General features: G+C 38.3%; 1 protein-coding gene across 1 annotated transcript in view; it reads left to right on the top strand.

Moving 5' to 3' along the window:
- Positions 1-1996: 1996 nt before the first annotated feature.
- Positions 1997-16308, top strand: part of LOC117298747 — a 40168-nt gene continuing 25856 nt past the window's right edge. The window contains 21 exon segments of the mRNA XM_033782067.1: positions 1997-2069; positions 2800-2937; positions 3218-3322; positions 3505-3762; positions 4726-4861; positions 5955-6168; positions 6613-6793; positions 7001-7294; positions 7856-8222; positions 8534-8660; positions 9421-9585; positions 10050-10256; positions 10401-10675; positions 10808-10952; positions 11733-11951; positions 12384-12534; positions 13063-13346; positions 13950-14153; positions 14635-14773; positions 14994-15173; positions 15613-15731. Coding sequence (XP_033637958.1) covers positions 1997-2069; positions 2800-2937; positions 3218-3322; positions 3505-3762; positions 4726-4861; positions 5955-6168; positions 6613-6793; positions 7001-7294; positions 7856-8222; positions 8534-8660; positions 9421-9585; positions 10050-10256; positions 10401-10675; positions 10808-10952; positions 11733-11951; positions 12384-12534; positions 13063-13346; positions 13950-14153; positions 14635-14773; positions 14994-15173; positions 15613-15731 — 3981 coding nt within the window.

Genomic DNA, 16308 nt, shown 5'->3' with positions numbered 1-16308 from the left:
TGTTTTCGTCGAGATTTTTATTATTTTTATTATTATTATTATTATTATTATTATTATTCTTTGTTTCTCACCAAAACCCCATTGAATTTGTACATCTTTTTTCTTTAAGTCTAAGCTCCTACACCATAATACGAAAGAGTGAGCTTTTTCTACCAAATTGAAGCTTGAAACATAAGCTTTACTCTAAATGTAAACAAAATTAAAAGTCTTAATTAATTACCCACGTAATCTTCATTTGAGTATAACTGGGTGCAGTCGCTTCCATGTTATTGTTAAATATTCTCTTTGGTAAATGTCATACAGTATGTACCTATCATGAGTTGTGACTTCTTGAGATGAGTCTACGCGTTTGACTATAACTGGATGCGGTCACTTCCATGTTATTGTTACTATCATGAGTTGTGACTTCTTGAGAGGAAGTCTACTCATTCTGTTTTCCTACCATCGTTCAGGACCCATAACAATCTAACCGAGTTCTGGGCCCATATACTTTGCACGCGACAAAGTACGAAGGTTTAGGGATTTCGTTCAAACGAACGTGCGTAATTAAATAGGGGTTTTTGACGACGACGACACACCATCGTGTCCACAGATTTACACTTAACTTTAACAGGTTGAAGATAATGATATTTGAAAGCTTCCCTTAAAATATTACTTGCTGTGGTGTTGTAGTTTTCGAGAAATGAGCGACACAAATGTCAACGTATATATCCTCCTTTTACCAGTTTTCACGGTATTATGCCTTTTTCTTTGAATTGGGAAAAAATAATGCCACCATAATAATTTTTTATGGCATCATTATTTTATATCAACCGATGCCCTTATTATTTTCATTTGTTAATATGAAGTATTCAAACATGTATTAAAACTTGATGGACATTTAAAATGTTCACACCACACACCGATCTTCGATGACTTCAACTAGCCCCATTTGTTTTGAGTTTTTCCTGTTTTCACGGCAAACGAGAAAGTATGGTGTCCCGGTGAAGCCATACATCTGCAGTGACTACAAGGGTTCTGTAAAACTCTGTGTATGACTCTGTAGCCAGCAGTTGTCTTCATGTAACAACCTAAGCTTAATTCCTAATGAAACCACGTGACCCTCATTTGCATATTTAATTGGGAAATCTTTGAAACACCATATCTCAAGAAGTACAGGGCCAGTTTTTAACTTGTTTGTAGTTTAAGACTCCTTGGAAAAATTTGGAAAAACCGTGACCTCAATTTGACCTCTACTTCCGGGTCAACCGGAAGTAGGACCATATCTCCAGAACTACTCAACCGATTTTCTAATTGTTTTCAGTTACAAACTCCTAAGACATTAATATTGACTGAAAACCCGTCACCCCATGTTGACCTCTACTTCCGGGTCAACCGGAAATGGGACCATATCTCAAGAACTACTCAACTGATTTTCACATTTTTTTTCAGTTACAAACTCCTAAGACATTAATATTGACTCTGAAAACTCGTGACCCCATGTTGGCCTCTTCTTCCGGGTGAACCGGAAGTGGGACCATATCTCCAGAACTACACAACCGATTTTCTAATTGTTTTCAGTTACAAACTCCTAAGACATTAATATTGACTGTGAAAAACCGTGACCTCGTGTTGACGCCTACTTCCGGGTCAACCGGAAGTGGGACCATATCTTAAGAACTACTAAACATTTTTCAAAACTTTTTTCAGAGTATAACTCCTTGGTCATTGAAGCACATAATTAAACCAAAACAACACGAAACAGCTTTGTGTTTGTTCACAAACACCTAATGTCTAGTTATTATTATTATTATTATTATTATTATTATTATTATTATTATTATTATTCACGCTTTCTGTAAATATTTGTCACATTCCTAACTGGAATCGGAAATAAAGTTAGTTAAAGTAAAGGTAAGACAATGACAAATCGAAGTAATAGCTTCGATGATTTTCAAAATTTCAAAGTTTGTTTAGCATTTCTGAGGGTCGGTTAATTTTCCGTTCGCGAATGATAATGCCAGAGACGAAGTTGGTACCCCATGTCACCTTGCTATTTGTAGATCCATTCCCCGTACTTGTGAACAATAGTATGACAATTTTTCAAATTTTCTCAGTAAGAAGAGTCACTGCTTTCAGCTGAAACGGTTAAATTTCATTTTCTTGGTATCTTTCTTTATAATGTTGGCTTTAACACAGCAGTATGTTGACAAAACCAATGTATGATCCTGTATATTAAACCCAGTGCGACATGGAAACAAAAGTCATCATATTATTGCATCGGTTAACACATTAAAAGCATACAATGTAGAATGCGGCTATAACTGTTGTTATTCCCCTGTTTTAGCAATATGTTTTGGGTATACATGGTGTAGTAACGGAGGCAGTTGCACCAGTCCTGATTATTGCAGTAGCTGCAGTCGCGGTTACTACTCACCGCGGTGCAGTTGTAAGTATAATGATTTATTTGTTCGCTAAACATATTTGAAGGAATCAGATTTAAGAATCACCTATTCTACTGATTTTCCTAATGATTATCCCCCCCCCCCCCAAACTTCTGCCAATGGTTGGTCTATGCATAATAGTGTACGGAAACAGAAGTGTGGGTAGTGAGAATAGAGTCAACCGTAAAATTGGCCTTTTTGAAATATGGTTGACAATTAGTACAAATGCACTGTTTGTTGCTGTGGGTGTACATGTATAGACGGAGAAATTTACACACACAAACGTGTTATAGTATTGTGTTCATGATATTTCAAAATGACTTATTGTGTGCATCGATGTATTAAAACTAACGTTCCCTTTATGCAACTTGTGAAGCGTGTACGCAGATTTACAACTGTCTGTCAAGGTTCTGTACCACTGCCTATGATCAGAAATGCGACACGTGCGACGGTGATTATGGCGCATCTCATGGTTACGCCTACAAGAAGTCATACGACCAGAGACAATGCATCAGTGAGTAATTAGTTTCATTAAAGGCGCTGGACACTATTGCTAATTGGTTACAAACAAAACTTAGAATAAAAGCTTACTGTTGTATAAAACATTGAAACAAACGGCCCCCTCTGAAGTAACGTAGTTTTTGATTAAGAGGTTATTACTCACTGAACAAAATAAAAGACTTCAGATATACGTTTTGGAAATGGAATTACTGTCACATCATTCTTTTCGTGAATGCTGACTTAAGCTACAATTATGATTATTATTATAAATATTGTTAACTGCTTCCTCCCAGAGCAATGTTCTTGGAGGACAGACAGCAATGCCTGCTACCCGGGGTCTTGCACGAATGGAGCTTGTTCTTGTACCACTGGGTTCTACGGAACTGACTGCAGATCAAGTAAGTTAAATTTGCGTTTAAACAAAAATTAAGCATGACTCTTAAAAAGCAGTCTCAAATGTTTCTATAGGAACAACATTTAATCGGCTGTTCAAATTAAATGTGTTAAAAAAATAAAAATAATAATAATAATATTAGTATCGGTCAGATTAACTTCATTTTCCGTATTACTTGTAAAATAGTGGGCACAAGTCAAGCACCTGTACTGTCAGAGCATCGTGCAACCCTAAGGAAGGGCACCACTACCTTAGAATCACCGACCATCCAGGGCAGTACGGATACCGTCTATACGAACGTCAGAGACTTCGTTGAACTACAGATTGTATCGAAAAGCTCCTACCAACCCACCCATCTTCCGCCTCTAACACAGACTAGCCATCCGTACATCGGAAGTGTTAGACTTGGTGTCGTCACAGCAACCATTACTGCAGTCGTAGACCGTAAGTTCCTCAGAGTTCCTTTACAGCCCAACATTTTCAAATTTTAAAAGATTTGAAAATTTCATGTTAATATGATGAGACAAAATACCTTCTCAGTTCGCAGTCCCTGTGCTTGGTACAAACAGCTGGAACTCCCCGTCACTTGTTAGCTCTCCAACTGTAAACCAATTAAAATCTCGACTTGAGAAACACTTGTCTGACCATCCATTGAAATACAACCCATATCACCAATGTTACAGTTATCAAGTTAAGAGGGACAGATAAGCGTAACAGACATATCAAATCAAAACGAATAAAAAATCCCTGTCGACGTAAAAAAGTGGGTCTGCAACAATTCCTTCAATGATTGAAGTGATTTTGCATGTTTGCTGCTAAGTGGTAGTGAGTTCCACGGTGTGATTACCACTATGGGAGAAGTTGCATTTACGGGGTTTGTTAAGATTTTGTATTATTATTATTATTGTGTAACAGTTATGAGGATGGTGTTTTGTGCTGTACAGTAAATAGCATTCATTACTGCTTTTGCACACCAGTAAATAGTACACTAACACCATGTTTGTTTTTCAAGTGTGAAAACTATAACACAAAGGAATAGTATAGGCCTACGTACTGCTTTAAACACACAATTGCTGGCAGTCTAAGGGCAATGTTAGCCATACGCCCATACCACACCGTATAAAGGTAATTAGGGCTACGGCTAGATTTCCACGTCATCATGCGTTGAGGTATATGACGTCCTTAGCAACACCCTTAGCAACAGTCACAGCCGTAGCTGTAGCCGCCAATTCGGATTCGGCCTTAACTGATATTGAAACGAACTTTAACCAGTCTCTCATAATATGATCACTTCTTTATTTATCTCTCAATATGACTTCTAACTCGGGTTATCTTTCATAAGGTAAAGTCAACGAAATAAGGATTTTATGTCCACAAATATTTATACTTTGTTTGCCCCTGCCCCAGGAGTTGAAGACAGCACACTATCAATAGCGACAGCGGCAAACTGCTTAGCTTCCGGGTCTCGTGACAATCCTGCGACTGCCTTAGTTGTATGTGATCGTACTTTCCCCATATCATGGACGGTAACCAGTGGAGACATGTAAGTGATAATTAAAGTAGTGCTGTCAAGCTTAAAGGCACTGGACACCTTTGGTAATTGTCAAACACCAGTATTCTCCACGTGGTGTATCCCAGCGTATGCATAAAATAGTGAAAATTTTGACACAATTTGTCATTGAAGTTGTAAGTGACTAATAAAAGGAAAAAACACCCTTGTTCCACAAATTGGTGTGCTTTCAGAGGCAGAATAAAAGGCTTCAGCTAAAGTCTTTAACTATTTGAGCGAAATGTTATCTTACTCAAAAACTTTAACATTACTTCAGAGGGAGCCGTTTTTCACAGTGTTTTATACTATCAACAGCTCTCCATTGCATATAACCATGCACTCCGAGAAGGTTAGTTTTCATGCAAAACATTATTTTAAGTGGTTACCACTTTTGTCATGTGCCTTTAAACAACTTGGATAACTCAATATTTTATTCTGCTCCCAAAATCATTTTTTATCATAGGATTATTGGACAGACACAAAGAAGAACATGTATCATAATTATACGCATTAGACTAGTTGCATTTTCCTTCACCTTAAGAAACGACTACACTCCAAAGGTGATATGCGCTACGAACACAAATTAAAGGCAGTGGACACTATTGGTAATTACTCAAAATAATTATTAGCGTAAACCTTTCTTGGTGACAAGAAATGGGGAGAGGTTGATGGTATAAAACCCTGTGAGAAACGGCTCCCTCTGAAGTGCCATAGTTTTCGAGAAAGAAGTTATTTTCCACGAATTTGATTTCGAGACCTCAGATTTAGAACTTGAGGTCTCGAAATCAAGCATCTAAACGCACACAACTTCGTGTGACAAGGGTGTTTTTTTCTTTCATTATTATCTCGCAAGTTCGATGACCGATTGAGCTCAAATTTTCACAGGTTTGTTATTTCATGCATATATTGAAATACACCAACTGTGAAGGCTAGTCTTTGACAATTACCAATAGTGTCCACTGCCTTTAAAGGGACAACCAATATTCAAAGGCAAAAACTATGTGAGTAATAATCCCCAACTTGGGGATACCTTAATTATGTTGCCTTCGTGTAATTGAATGATTACGTCTTTGGAACGTAATTTCAGACTACGGTGCACCGTTACATCAGTCAGTGGAGGAAACATGAAACTATATGATAGGGATAACTCAAACAGAATCGTTACCCGATACTACCAGGGCAGTACGACGTCAGGGTACTCAACTTTCATCTTTGACTTTGATGACCCCTACCACTGTGTGGATGTCATCAGCGGATGCCGAAGTACTATGTTGCATGCAGGTGATGACGCCACTTCACAGGTAAGGTTTTGCAGATGCAGAGTTTTATTCTACCTTTTTTTTTTGAACGCAACATATTTATGTCCAAGTGATAGCTTGCTGACATGTGCTCTAAGTGAAAAGGTATTTATCTTGTTTGATTTAATATAATTAACAAATGTTCATACTGAACATCCTTTGTCCTCACCACTACACTCCTCTTGGTTCATAGCAGTAACCAATTATTTCTCAAGTAGAAACTTTGATTGGCTATATATTTAATTTCCCCGTTTTTCTTGATCCTTCCCTTAATCTCTTTCTCCCTCTTTTCTCTTTTCTCTAATGTATTTGGTTATACTTGTTTATGCTTCTGAAGAAGGTCCGGTTTGGATCGAAAGAAAGCTAAGGCCATCTACCCTACTCATTTTTCAATTATAGGATTAGCCTAATATATAAACAAATTAATTGTCATTGCATTGTTTAAAGGGAACGATTACTGTCACGTGGGATGGATGGGTCGACGACCTTTCTGGTATCAAAGAGTTTGACCTACAAGTGAGACAACTGTCAGGAAGCCATGGTGACCAGATGACCGAAATCTTAGACAGCCCTGCTGTATATTCCGATACCGCTGAATCTGGACAGGAGATCACCCTACCTCATATTGGTAAGTATTTATCAGATATGCCATAGGGTTTTGGCTGAAGCTGTAAGTTCGGTAGAAACCTCAATCGAGCAAGTGAGGTTTGTGGAGACCTGATAACTTCATGAACTATGGGGATTCTGGAAAGAACTAATCGTTAAACATTTCGACGTTTCGATGAGTGTTCTCCGACTGTCTTCAAAAGTGTTTTCTTTTCTTATCAAACTGAAGGTGTCTACTCTGTCGTCCTGACAGTGGTTGACAGTGCTGACAACTCTCGGCTGAGTAGACGTTTCGTCTTCTTTGATGATGATCCGAATGACGTCACCATACAGGACACATACCCACTTCGTGTTCTGTCTGCGACCACAGAAACCAACTATGAGTGGATTACCACACTAGACACGACTGGGGGAACTACCTCGGTGCATCTGGACTGGATGAACCGTTTTGCTAACTTACATCACTATAACCAGGGGTTGTTGAAATCAATTGGTGAATGGGTCAGTGGTAGTATTGACGTCGGTGAGTAACTAACTTGTGAACAATTTTTTTCGTTTTGATTTCTTAACTGCAATTAGCGGAACTGGAAAATTGGGTTAATTTTTGTGTTATGCTTCAGTCTTCAAAATTGATTACAGCTGAATTGTGCGCTTTCACATCAATCTAAAATGTAAAACATTGGCAGATGCCATGAGCAATGCACAAAATATTTCATACGAGTTGTATTATTATGGCGAATGGACGTGAGGTAATGTCATGATCCCGACTGCGGTACATTCTTTTTTTTTTCCATGCAAAGTGTTCCCCTTTTTGATTGCTTGTTTTTATGTTTTAAATCATTTAAGGGGTTACTCTTTTTGATATTGATTTGGTTCATTTTTGAGCACTCCATTGGCTCCTGTTTGTTTGTTGTAGTTCCTAAATGTAGTTCCTAATGTTTCTACACATTTCAAGTATTTTGTTGCTATGTGTTTTTGAAAAATGGCTGGTCTGAACCTTGTGCTTATTGTACAGTTCATCACAACTAAGTTGTATTATATAATGTTTGTCTTTCCTTTCGTTCGCATGTTTTCCACTGAGCAGATTATGACCAGTTTTTTGGGACGCGAGGCCGCGCAGCCATCCCGAATGCTCTCGGCATTACACAGTTCCGAGTCTTTCACGACATTGACCATCGGGGTGGCAGGTCAATCGTCAACGCGTCAGACGACAATTCGGATCACTGGAGTAATGAAGCGTCGAACACACAGGCAACTTACGACCTGACCTTGGTAGACGGCGATTCCATTCGCTTTTGGGTAGAGGCTCGAGATATCGCCGGTCACTTCGTGAGGGACAGTGTATTAGTTCATGCTGATTCTTCACCACCAATCATTGAAGATTTCTGGCTGGTTCGGGGCAAGGATGTAAATATATCCGTACATAATTCAGTCGACTTGCACGATTTAAGGTGAGATTGATTAGTAAAGTTTTAATTTGACAGTAACTTTCATGAACTTGTATAACTATTTAAAACTTTCATCACTCCTGAAATAACCATTACTTTTATCATGGTGCTCCCTGGTGGACATTGTGGATTGATGCATAAGAAACAACGTGTTCTCCAAAGTGACGGTTGCTTAGTTCGTTATATGGCGCCCTTATATCATATGACAGATACACATTTTGAAGAAAAACAATCCCATGTCGTGGATTCAATATATTTCATCTTAATTCAATCTAGACAAGAAAAGTCCATACGTTTTCCAATGTCTCTTTCAGTGTTGAGTTTAGGACCTACGACATACACAGTGGGGTTCGAACCATCGAGTGGCGTCTGTTTGACAACCACACTGGGAGCGAGGTTGAACGCGGGAGTCAGACAGTTGCTGCAGTCAAGGTTGACCAGGTAAAAGGAAGTACATTCGATTCAATAACTCTATTTCTATTCCATTAAGGTTAACAATACACAAGGTGGTACTAATAATGTATAACAAGCAAATGTAATTTAATAAAGGCAGTGGACTCTATTTTGGTAATTACTCAAAATAATTGTTAGCATAAAACCTTACTTGCAAACGAGTAATGGGGAGCTGTTGGTAGTATAAAACATTGTGAGAAACGTAGTTTTCGAGAAAGAAGTAATTTTCAACGAATTAGATTTCGATCCAGCATCTTTAAAACAGAGATGTATGAAAACATAAAACAAACATACAAGCAAAAGCAATCGTACAATAAAAAAATATAACAAACTAAAACCTCAACGAAGGAAACTCAGTTGAACAATAATGGACCGATCCGGCCTGTCAATCAAACTGTGCACGTTCACCCATTTGACCAATCACAGCAATGATTGTGGTCGGACAAACTCGGTCATGCGTGCGCATATATTTGGCACGCGCGGCAGAATCGTGCAGAATGTCATTGGGAGTGCTCGTACACGTGTCTTGCTCACGTGCGCGGAGCTTAGTGGAAAGCCGGAACGGTCATTGTACAAGAAAAACAATCACAAAATAGTTTAGCGTTAAATGAAAACTAAAAGCAATAAATCTGCTCGCCTTTATCAACAGTATTTTGATAAAGTTGTTGATGAAAGCAACTAATCAAAGAAAACTTATCAAATAACAATTCTAGTTATATTAGTTGTTTTTGTTTTTTGTTTGTCATAGGACGACTGTGATCCAGTAACGTGTATGTGTGTCCCTATCGGTGACTGCTACAATGTAGACTACGGGTTCAAACCCACATTCCACATTGGTGTTCATGACTTTGACTATTACATTAGGCTGACGGTTACCAATCATGCTAGACAGGTGACATCGCAATTACTGAAGGTAAAGTATTCTCAAGCTTAGATGGGTTTTGTGAACAAAAAAACATAATTCATAAAGGAACATAACAGAATTGGTAATGATGATGATAGTAGAAATTGTCCCTTGAAAAATGTCTGTCTGAAATGTAATTTTTGAGGAAAAAGAAATAAAACTAATTTCCCGTTTTCACTATTTTCTCATGACCAAGGATGTCCGAACAATTTCGAACTTCTACATTTTTGTCAGTTTTTTTGATAAAACCGACAGCAGCTGTTTTGTAAGCAAAACCGATTTTTGTCATGTTCCTTTAAGCCATGCAAAGCAACAGAAGATCGGACAGGTTTGTCAGTGTATGTAATGGTGGATTACAAAAAAGTGCCTACACTGTTTTGGTAGAAAAAAAAATTCTACATAGTTCCTTTAAACTGGCATTGTAATGCACTTTAAACATTCACGGTTTTGTTTTTGTTTTTGTATCCGTATAGATTACTGTGGATGAATCGCCCCCTCAAGCTGGTGTGGTGCATGATGGGATGCGTGGGTCAGGTGAGGTCGACTTTCAAGAGGGCAATGACCTCGCTGCGCACTGGGAAGGATTCTTTGACAGGGAGAGTGGGGTCAAGTTTTATGAGTATCTTTATGACGTCACATGCTGGGGTGAAGCTGACACGATACCCTCCATCAAAGACAATGTAAGAACTCAGAACCAATATTATTCATATTTAAAACAACGATGAATTTCAATACTGAGTTACATAAAGTCCCCTTAATATGGATTTTTTTTTTTTAACAACCATTTCATTGTTTTATGTGCTTGGCGATTGTAACCGCCATAGATGACAAGAACTACCGTCACACATGCAAGTTGGACAGCGCCCTCACCAGGCATGTACTTCATCACAGTTATCGCCTACAACCGTGCCTTAGAGCTGTCTGTTCCTATCTGTTCTGACGGTGTCATGATCGACACTAGCCCACCAGAGTTGTCTAATATATCAATCAGTGATGTTCGAATGAGGCCCGGTCTTGCCAAGGATAGCGAGGGACGTGTGTGGTTCATCAATGAACATCGAAAGAAGACTGAGCTACTAAACGTGTCTGATGTCTGCAGGTAAATAATCAAACACAGGTTAACGATTAGACAACGTAATAAGTGAAGAAATGTATCAACCAAATAAACGATTGATTGTGCTAGACATCAAAACTTGTTTTCTATAAACACACTACTTTTCTTTGTTTTCAGGTCTAAAGCAACCGTAGTGAGCGATATAACGCTGTACCCAGGCCAAGAAATCCTAAATGATTCAGTCTCGGTTATTGGAGAAGACATTAATTGTCAGTGGACGTCTGGCATTCAAGTGAAGTTCTTTCTTCCTACACACAAACATGTAAGAAACTCAAAAGTTTAAGAAAAGCCAGAAAGTCGTTAGATTGATGGACAAACTAATTCAACTTGGTGTTGCCCTTTGAAGCCTAAACTTCTAACAAGAATGGCACGTAGGATTTTAGAACACAAGATAAACTTTAATGAAGTCATAGAATCAATTCAATGTCAACTCAGTTCAAAGTTATTTACGTACCGTCAAACTTAACACGTCATTACAAAATGCGTATACAATGTAATAGCGAAATAATTGTTGTTAAAGATTTTTACAATCAAATAAAATACTGTACATTAGATAATACTCCTACAATGCTTCTTAAGCTATTTTAATAATATTAAAATTCTTAAGGCAGTGGACACTATTGGTCATTGTCAAAGACTAGCCTTCACAGTTGTATCTCAAGTTGTATATCAGTGTATCTCAACATATTCATCAAATAACAAACCTGTGAAAATTTGAGCTAAATCGGTCATCGAACTTGCGAGATATTAATGGAAGAAAAAAACACCCTTGGTACACAAAGTTGTGTGCGTTTAGATGGTTGATTTCGAGACCTCAAGTTCTAAATTGAGGTCTGGAAATCAAATACTTCTTTCTCGAAAACTATGGCACTTCAGAGGGAGCCGTTTCTCACAATGTTTTATACCATCAACCTCTCCCCATTATTCGTCACCAAGTAAGGGTTTATGCTAATAATTATTTTGAGTAATTACCAATAGTGTCCACTGCCTTTAAAATAATGTGTGATGTAAATTAATTTAGCATTTATTGCTTGTCTTCCAGATTTTCTTTTCTTGGTCCGGGAGTGACGCAGAGAGCTCCATTTACGACTACGAGATCGGTCTGAGCAGTGACCCATCCAATCCGAACCCTGACCTTGTGGCCTTCATGTCAGCATCCGGTCGTGATCGTTTCGTGATGTATCATCCCCACATCAGCCAGGGAAATGTTTTCTTTCTGGTCGTGAAAGCTGTCAATAAAGCACAGTTGGCTTGTTCCAGTGTATGTATGGTTAAGAATGTTTTAAAATGTGTATTCGTGTCACAAAATGTGCACCAACTTTTAGAAGGATTGGTAAAGCCGGGTCTGAACTTCCTGCGAATGCGAAGCGGATTTTGACGTCACGTGGCTGTTTTCGCGAAGTAATCATTGACTATTCCTATTTTCAACAACTGTTTGTTCAGATAAGCCTTCGCGCTTCAAGGATAGGGTTAAGGTCAGGTCAGAATTGACAAGACTACGTAAGGCAGAGCAAAACAAAAAAGAGGGGGATGGGGGCCTTTTTATTTTAAGTTTTTTATTTCTTTCACAGGTGACCGCCAAGCATTTTGTGTATCTGTCATTGTATAATTTTAGCTCAAGTTAATTAACAACGAGTAAGACAACAAACCTGAGACAGAATTAATATTGTGATAATTTTGTTTCCGTATGCAGTTTGTTGGACCTATTATCGTGGACACCACGCGACCCATGTTTGTTGGCCATATTCTGGTCCATTTAGACGGCGAGTATTTGGTGACTGAATGGGGTGACGACGACTTCACGGACGATGAAGATGCAGAACTTGCATATCAAGTTGGCATTGGTGAGATGCTTTAAACAGTTAATTAATGTTTTGACAAACAAGATTCAATTCCCAAAAATGTGTTGCTCTACTAAATCTTTGTTTATTTTCGAGATAAATTTGAATAATTATGGGAAGTCTTTGTAGGCAAACCTGATCCGCCTAAAATCGTAAAATAATTGGAACGGTATTTAACAGTGGACCTACACAGTATTGGTAAAAATTCTGCACATGTTGATTGGATCTTTAGAAAAGCGCTTAAAGAGGTATGGACCGTTACACGTTTTTGCAGTGTAAGGTAGCTGATGCTTTCTGTTCTACGAACCAGGCTTATGATGGATGATACCCAATCCGTTATATGTATGATGGACTTAAAGGGGTGAACCCTGTTTCAGCCCCAAGAGAGGGCGGCCACGACCCCTGGTTAGTGATTGTAGCACACACCTTGAAGTGGCCTTAAAGACTTGTGTATCTGGCGATACAAATAACGAGTACAAGTTAAGGTAGTTGTTAAGGAAAATCAAGTGTTCTCGATCTGTTTCGCTGTAGGACAAACGAGAGGTGGCACGAACACCGTTTCATTTCGCTCCAAAAACAAATACGTCATCGGTCCGTGTGAATCCCAAACCTTCTGTGCGGCCTTCCTATTGGATGATCTAAGCTGGTATCTCCATGGTGATCATGAATATTACATCTCAGTCAAAGCTAAGAATGGTGCCGGACTATCGACAGTAGGAACCTCGTCTGTGTACAGGCATATTGCGCAACTGCCGTCACATGGGGTCGTGCTGGATGTGTCACCAACTGGGGAAGAGGTTGTAACCGACTTTGGGGTATGTGTCTTAGAGACAAGAATTGGGTTGTGTGGCAAAATATATCTAGATAAATTTGTCTTAAAGGCTTTGGACCCTATTGGTAATTGTCAAAGACCAGTCTTCTGACTTTGAGTATCTCAACATATGCATAAAATAACAAACCTGTGAAAATTTGAGCTCAATCGGTCATCGAACTTGCGAGATAATAATGAAAGAAAAAACACCCTTGTCACACGAAGTTGTGTGCGTTTAGATGGTTGATTTCGAGACCTCAAACTCTAAACCTGAGGTCTCGAAATCAAATCCCTGGAAAATCACTTCTTTCTCGAAAACTATGTCACTTCAGAGGGAGCCATTTCTCACAATGTTTTATATCATCAACCTCTCCCGATTACTCGTCACCAAGTAAGGTTTTATGCTAATAATTATTTTAAGTAATTACCAATAGTGTCCACTGCCATTAGGTAATCATATGGATTGCCGACGAAACCAAATAACATTCTATAGTGTTTCGGCAGAGACGAGGTAGCTTTAGCAGTGCGTATAGCTTGTCTGATTACCAATTTGAAATAAACTTCCATGTTATCTAATCTTTTTAAACGAGCGAGCTTGTTTCGTTAGATTATTCAGGACGCCGATGTACAGATCGATCAGTCAAGAATCTCCGCTCAGTGGTACGGATTTGAACATCCTCATATTGATATCAATTATGAAGTAGCCGTAGGAACAGGTGGAAATGGTTCATACGACGTCAGCAATGGCTTCATCGACGTCCGCAATGCCACGTCCTACCACTTACACGGACTTGATTTAACACCGTTCATGGTAAATAACATTTTGAGGGGCTTACTTTGGTCCAACTTTTGAAAGGCATTTTGGTATTTTTGCTGGTGATAAAGATATAATGCTTTTAAACCGTTGCGTTAAGACAAACAAATACCAAACATATCATTTGTGTACAGATAATTTGTACAATAGTCAGATTAAATCCGCCTTCGTGCATCACCAAGCTAATCCGCGTCATAAGTAATTAAGCAGCATGCAGCATCAGAGTCCAGCTTTCTCCAGAAGACGAGCAGAGCATAGCCTACTGATCGAAACGTCGAGTTGAAACCAACGGTTATTTTTCAGAACCACCCCCAACTAATTTAGAGATTATCATTACACGGTGTTACTAATTTTTCTTTATCGTATTACCACCATGCAGAGTTTAAAATCCTACTAATCAAATTGTTGTCGTACTCACAGTTCATTTCCTTTAAGTCCTTAAACTCCAACAATTGAAATTTTTTCTTTGGACTTTCAGACTTATTACTTTACTGTCCGGGCAACATCTGAAACTGGAAGCGTCATCGTGACGTCAGACGGTATCAAGGTCATCCCAGAGGGACAAATACTAGAAGGGGCATTTATTAAAGATGGACTCGGATGTGATCCTGATAACAGTAAGATTATTAACTGTTTCTTAATTCATTTTGTTTGGTTTTACGACATGTTTAAGGTATGTTTAAAAAAAATATTATAGTTTCTACGGGTTTAATCAAACTGGGATTGAGATTAGGATTGTCCGAATTATATGGAAAAAATTGTACGTTACTACTGTGTTAAGCTATCTTTGTTGGTTTTATCTTCATCTAAATTTTGCTGAAAACATTTCCTCTTCAGTAACCACGCCTACCGGGTTATCCCATCACTCAACCGCCCCATCTCAACCCTGTGAGGATGACGTCACATACCAGCTCTCTACGTCTGGTATCTCCGCCCGATGGAGCATCCCGGTGATGTTACAGCCCTTTGTAACCAATGTCTTATGGGCAGTGGAACAGGAGATTTTTACTTACAATGGTAAAGCCTTTCTGACTTACCATGGTAAAGCCTTTCTGTATTTGTACTCCGAAAACACAACTCCCCAAAAGGAGTTTTTTTTTTAATCACTTAAAAAGCAAAGCATTCTGGTAAGAAATATTTTAAATGAAGTGTTTATAACTTAAAACTTCGCAGCAATATAAAGATTGTATATTAATCGTCCAACAAAGTATGGAATAAACTTCTTATTAAACGTCTTATTTGTTGTTTTCTATTTGAAAGGCTGCAAATGTATTTGAAGTTCACGTAGAGAAATCTGTTAGTGTTAGTCAAATGTCTGAATATCGTAACGATTTCAGCTTTACATTACAGACATAAAATTCAATCAAAGAATGTACATTTTGTTTGTTTGTTTTCCTTTGTTCATTGTGTAGTGCTTGTATTTATACCCAAGCTTGGATTCCTTGGTTTTATTTAGATGTGGGCAATAGCTCATCTGAGTGGGTCACATTATTGGACTATCGAGATCTAGGAATGGCCTTCAATCATTTGGATGCAAGCCTAGGGTTACATGACGGAGCACATCTGAGGTCTAAGGTAATCAATACTCACAGGTTTTTCAGTTGTTTTCAAGTCTTTTCTCTAGTTTCGAAATTTTCAACTTTAAAGGCAGTGGACACTATTGGTAATTACTCAAAATAATTATTAGCATAAAACCTTTCTTGGTGACGAGTAATGGGGAGAGGTTGATGGTAAAAAACATTGTGAGAAACGGCTCCCTCTGAAGTGCCATAGTTTTCGAGAAAGAAGTAATATTCCATGAATTTGATTTCGAGACCTCAGATTTAGAACTTGAGGTCTCGAAATCAACCATCTAATTGCACACAACTTCGTGTGACAAGGGTGTTTTTTCTTTCATTATTATCTCGCAAGTTCGATGATCGATTGAGCTCTAATTTTCACAGGTTTGTTATGTAAAACATATGTTGAGATACACCAACTGTGAAGGCTTGTCTTTGACAATTACCAATAGTGTCCACTGCCTTTAATTTGTCAAATTGTTTACTACACATGTAGTTTGTTCATGAGAAAAATCGAATCACAAAATTAAGGAGGACATTTATGTCTAGACAAGAAATTAGGACCCTCGGAAATAGAATTCAATTTACGGTGT

Source organism: Asterias rubens, chromosome 13, assembly GCF_902459465.1.
Source record: "Asterias rubens chromosome 13, eAstRub1.3, whole genome shotgun sequence".
In the NCBI taxonomy this organism is placed as follows: domain Eukaryota; kingdom Metazoa; phylum Echinodermata; class Asteroidea; order Forcipulatida; family Asteriidae; genus Asterias; species Asterias rubens.
Note: the sequence above shows the minus strand (reverse complement) of the source record. Positions and strands in the feature narration are given on the sequence as shown.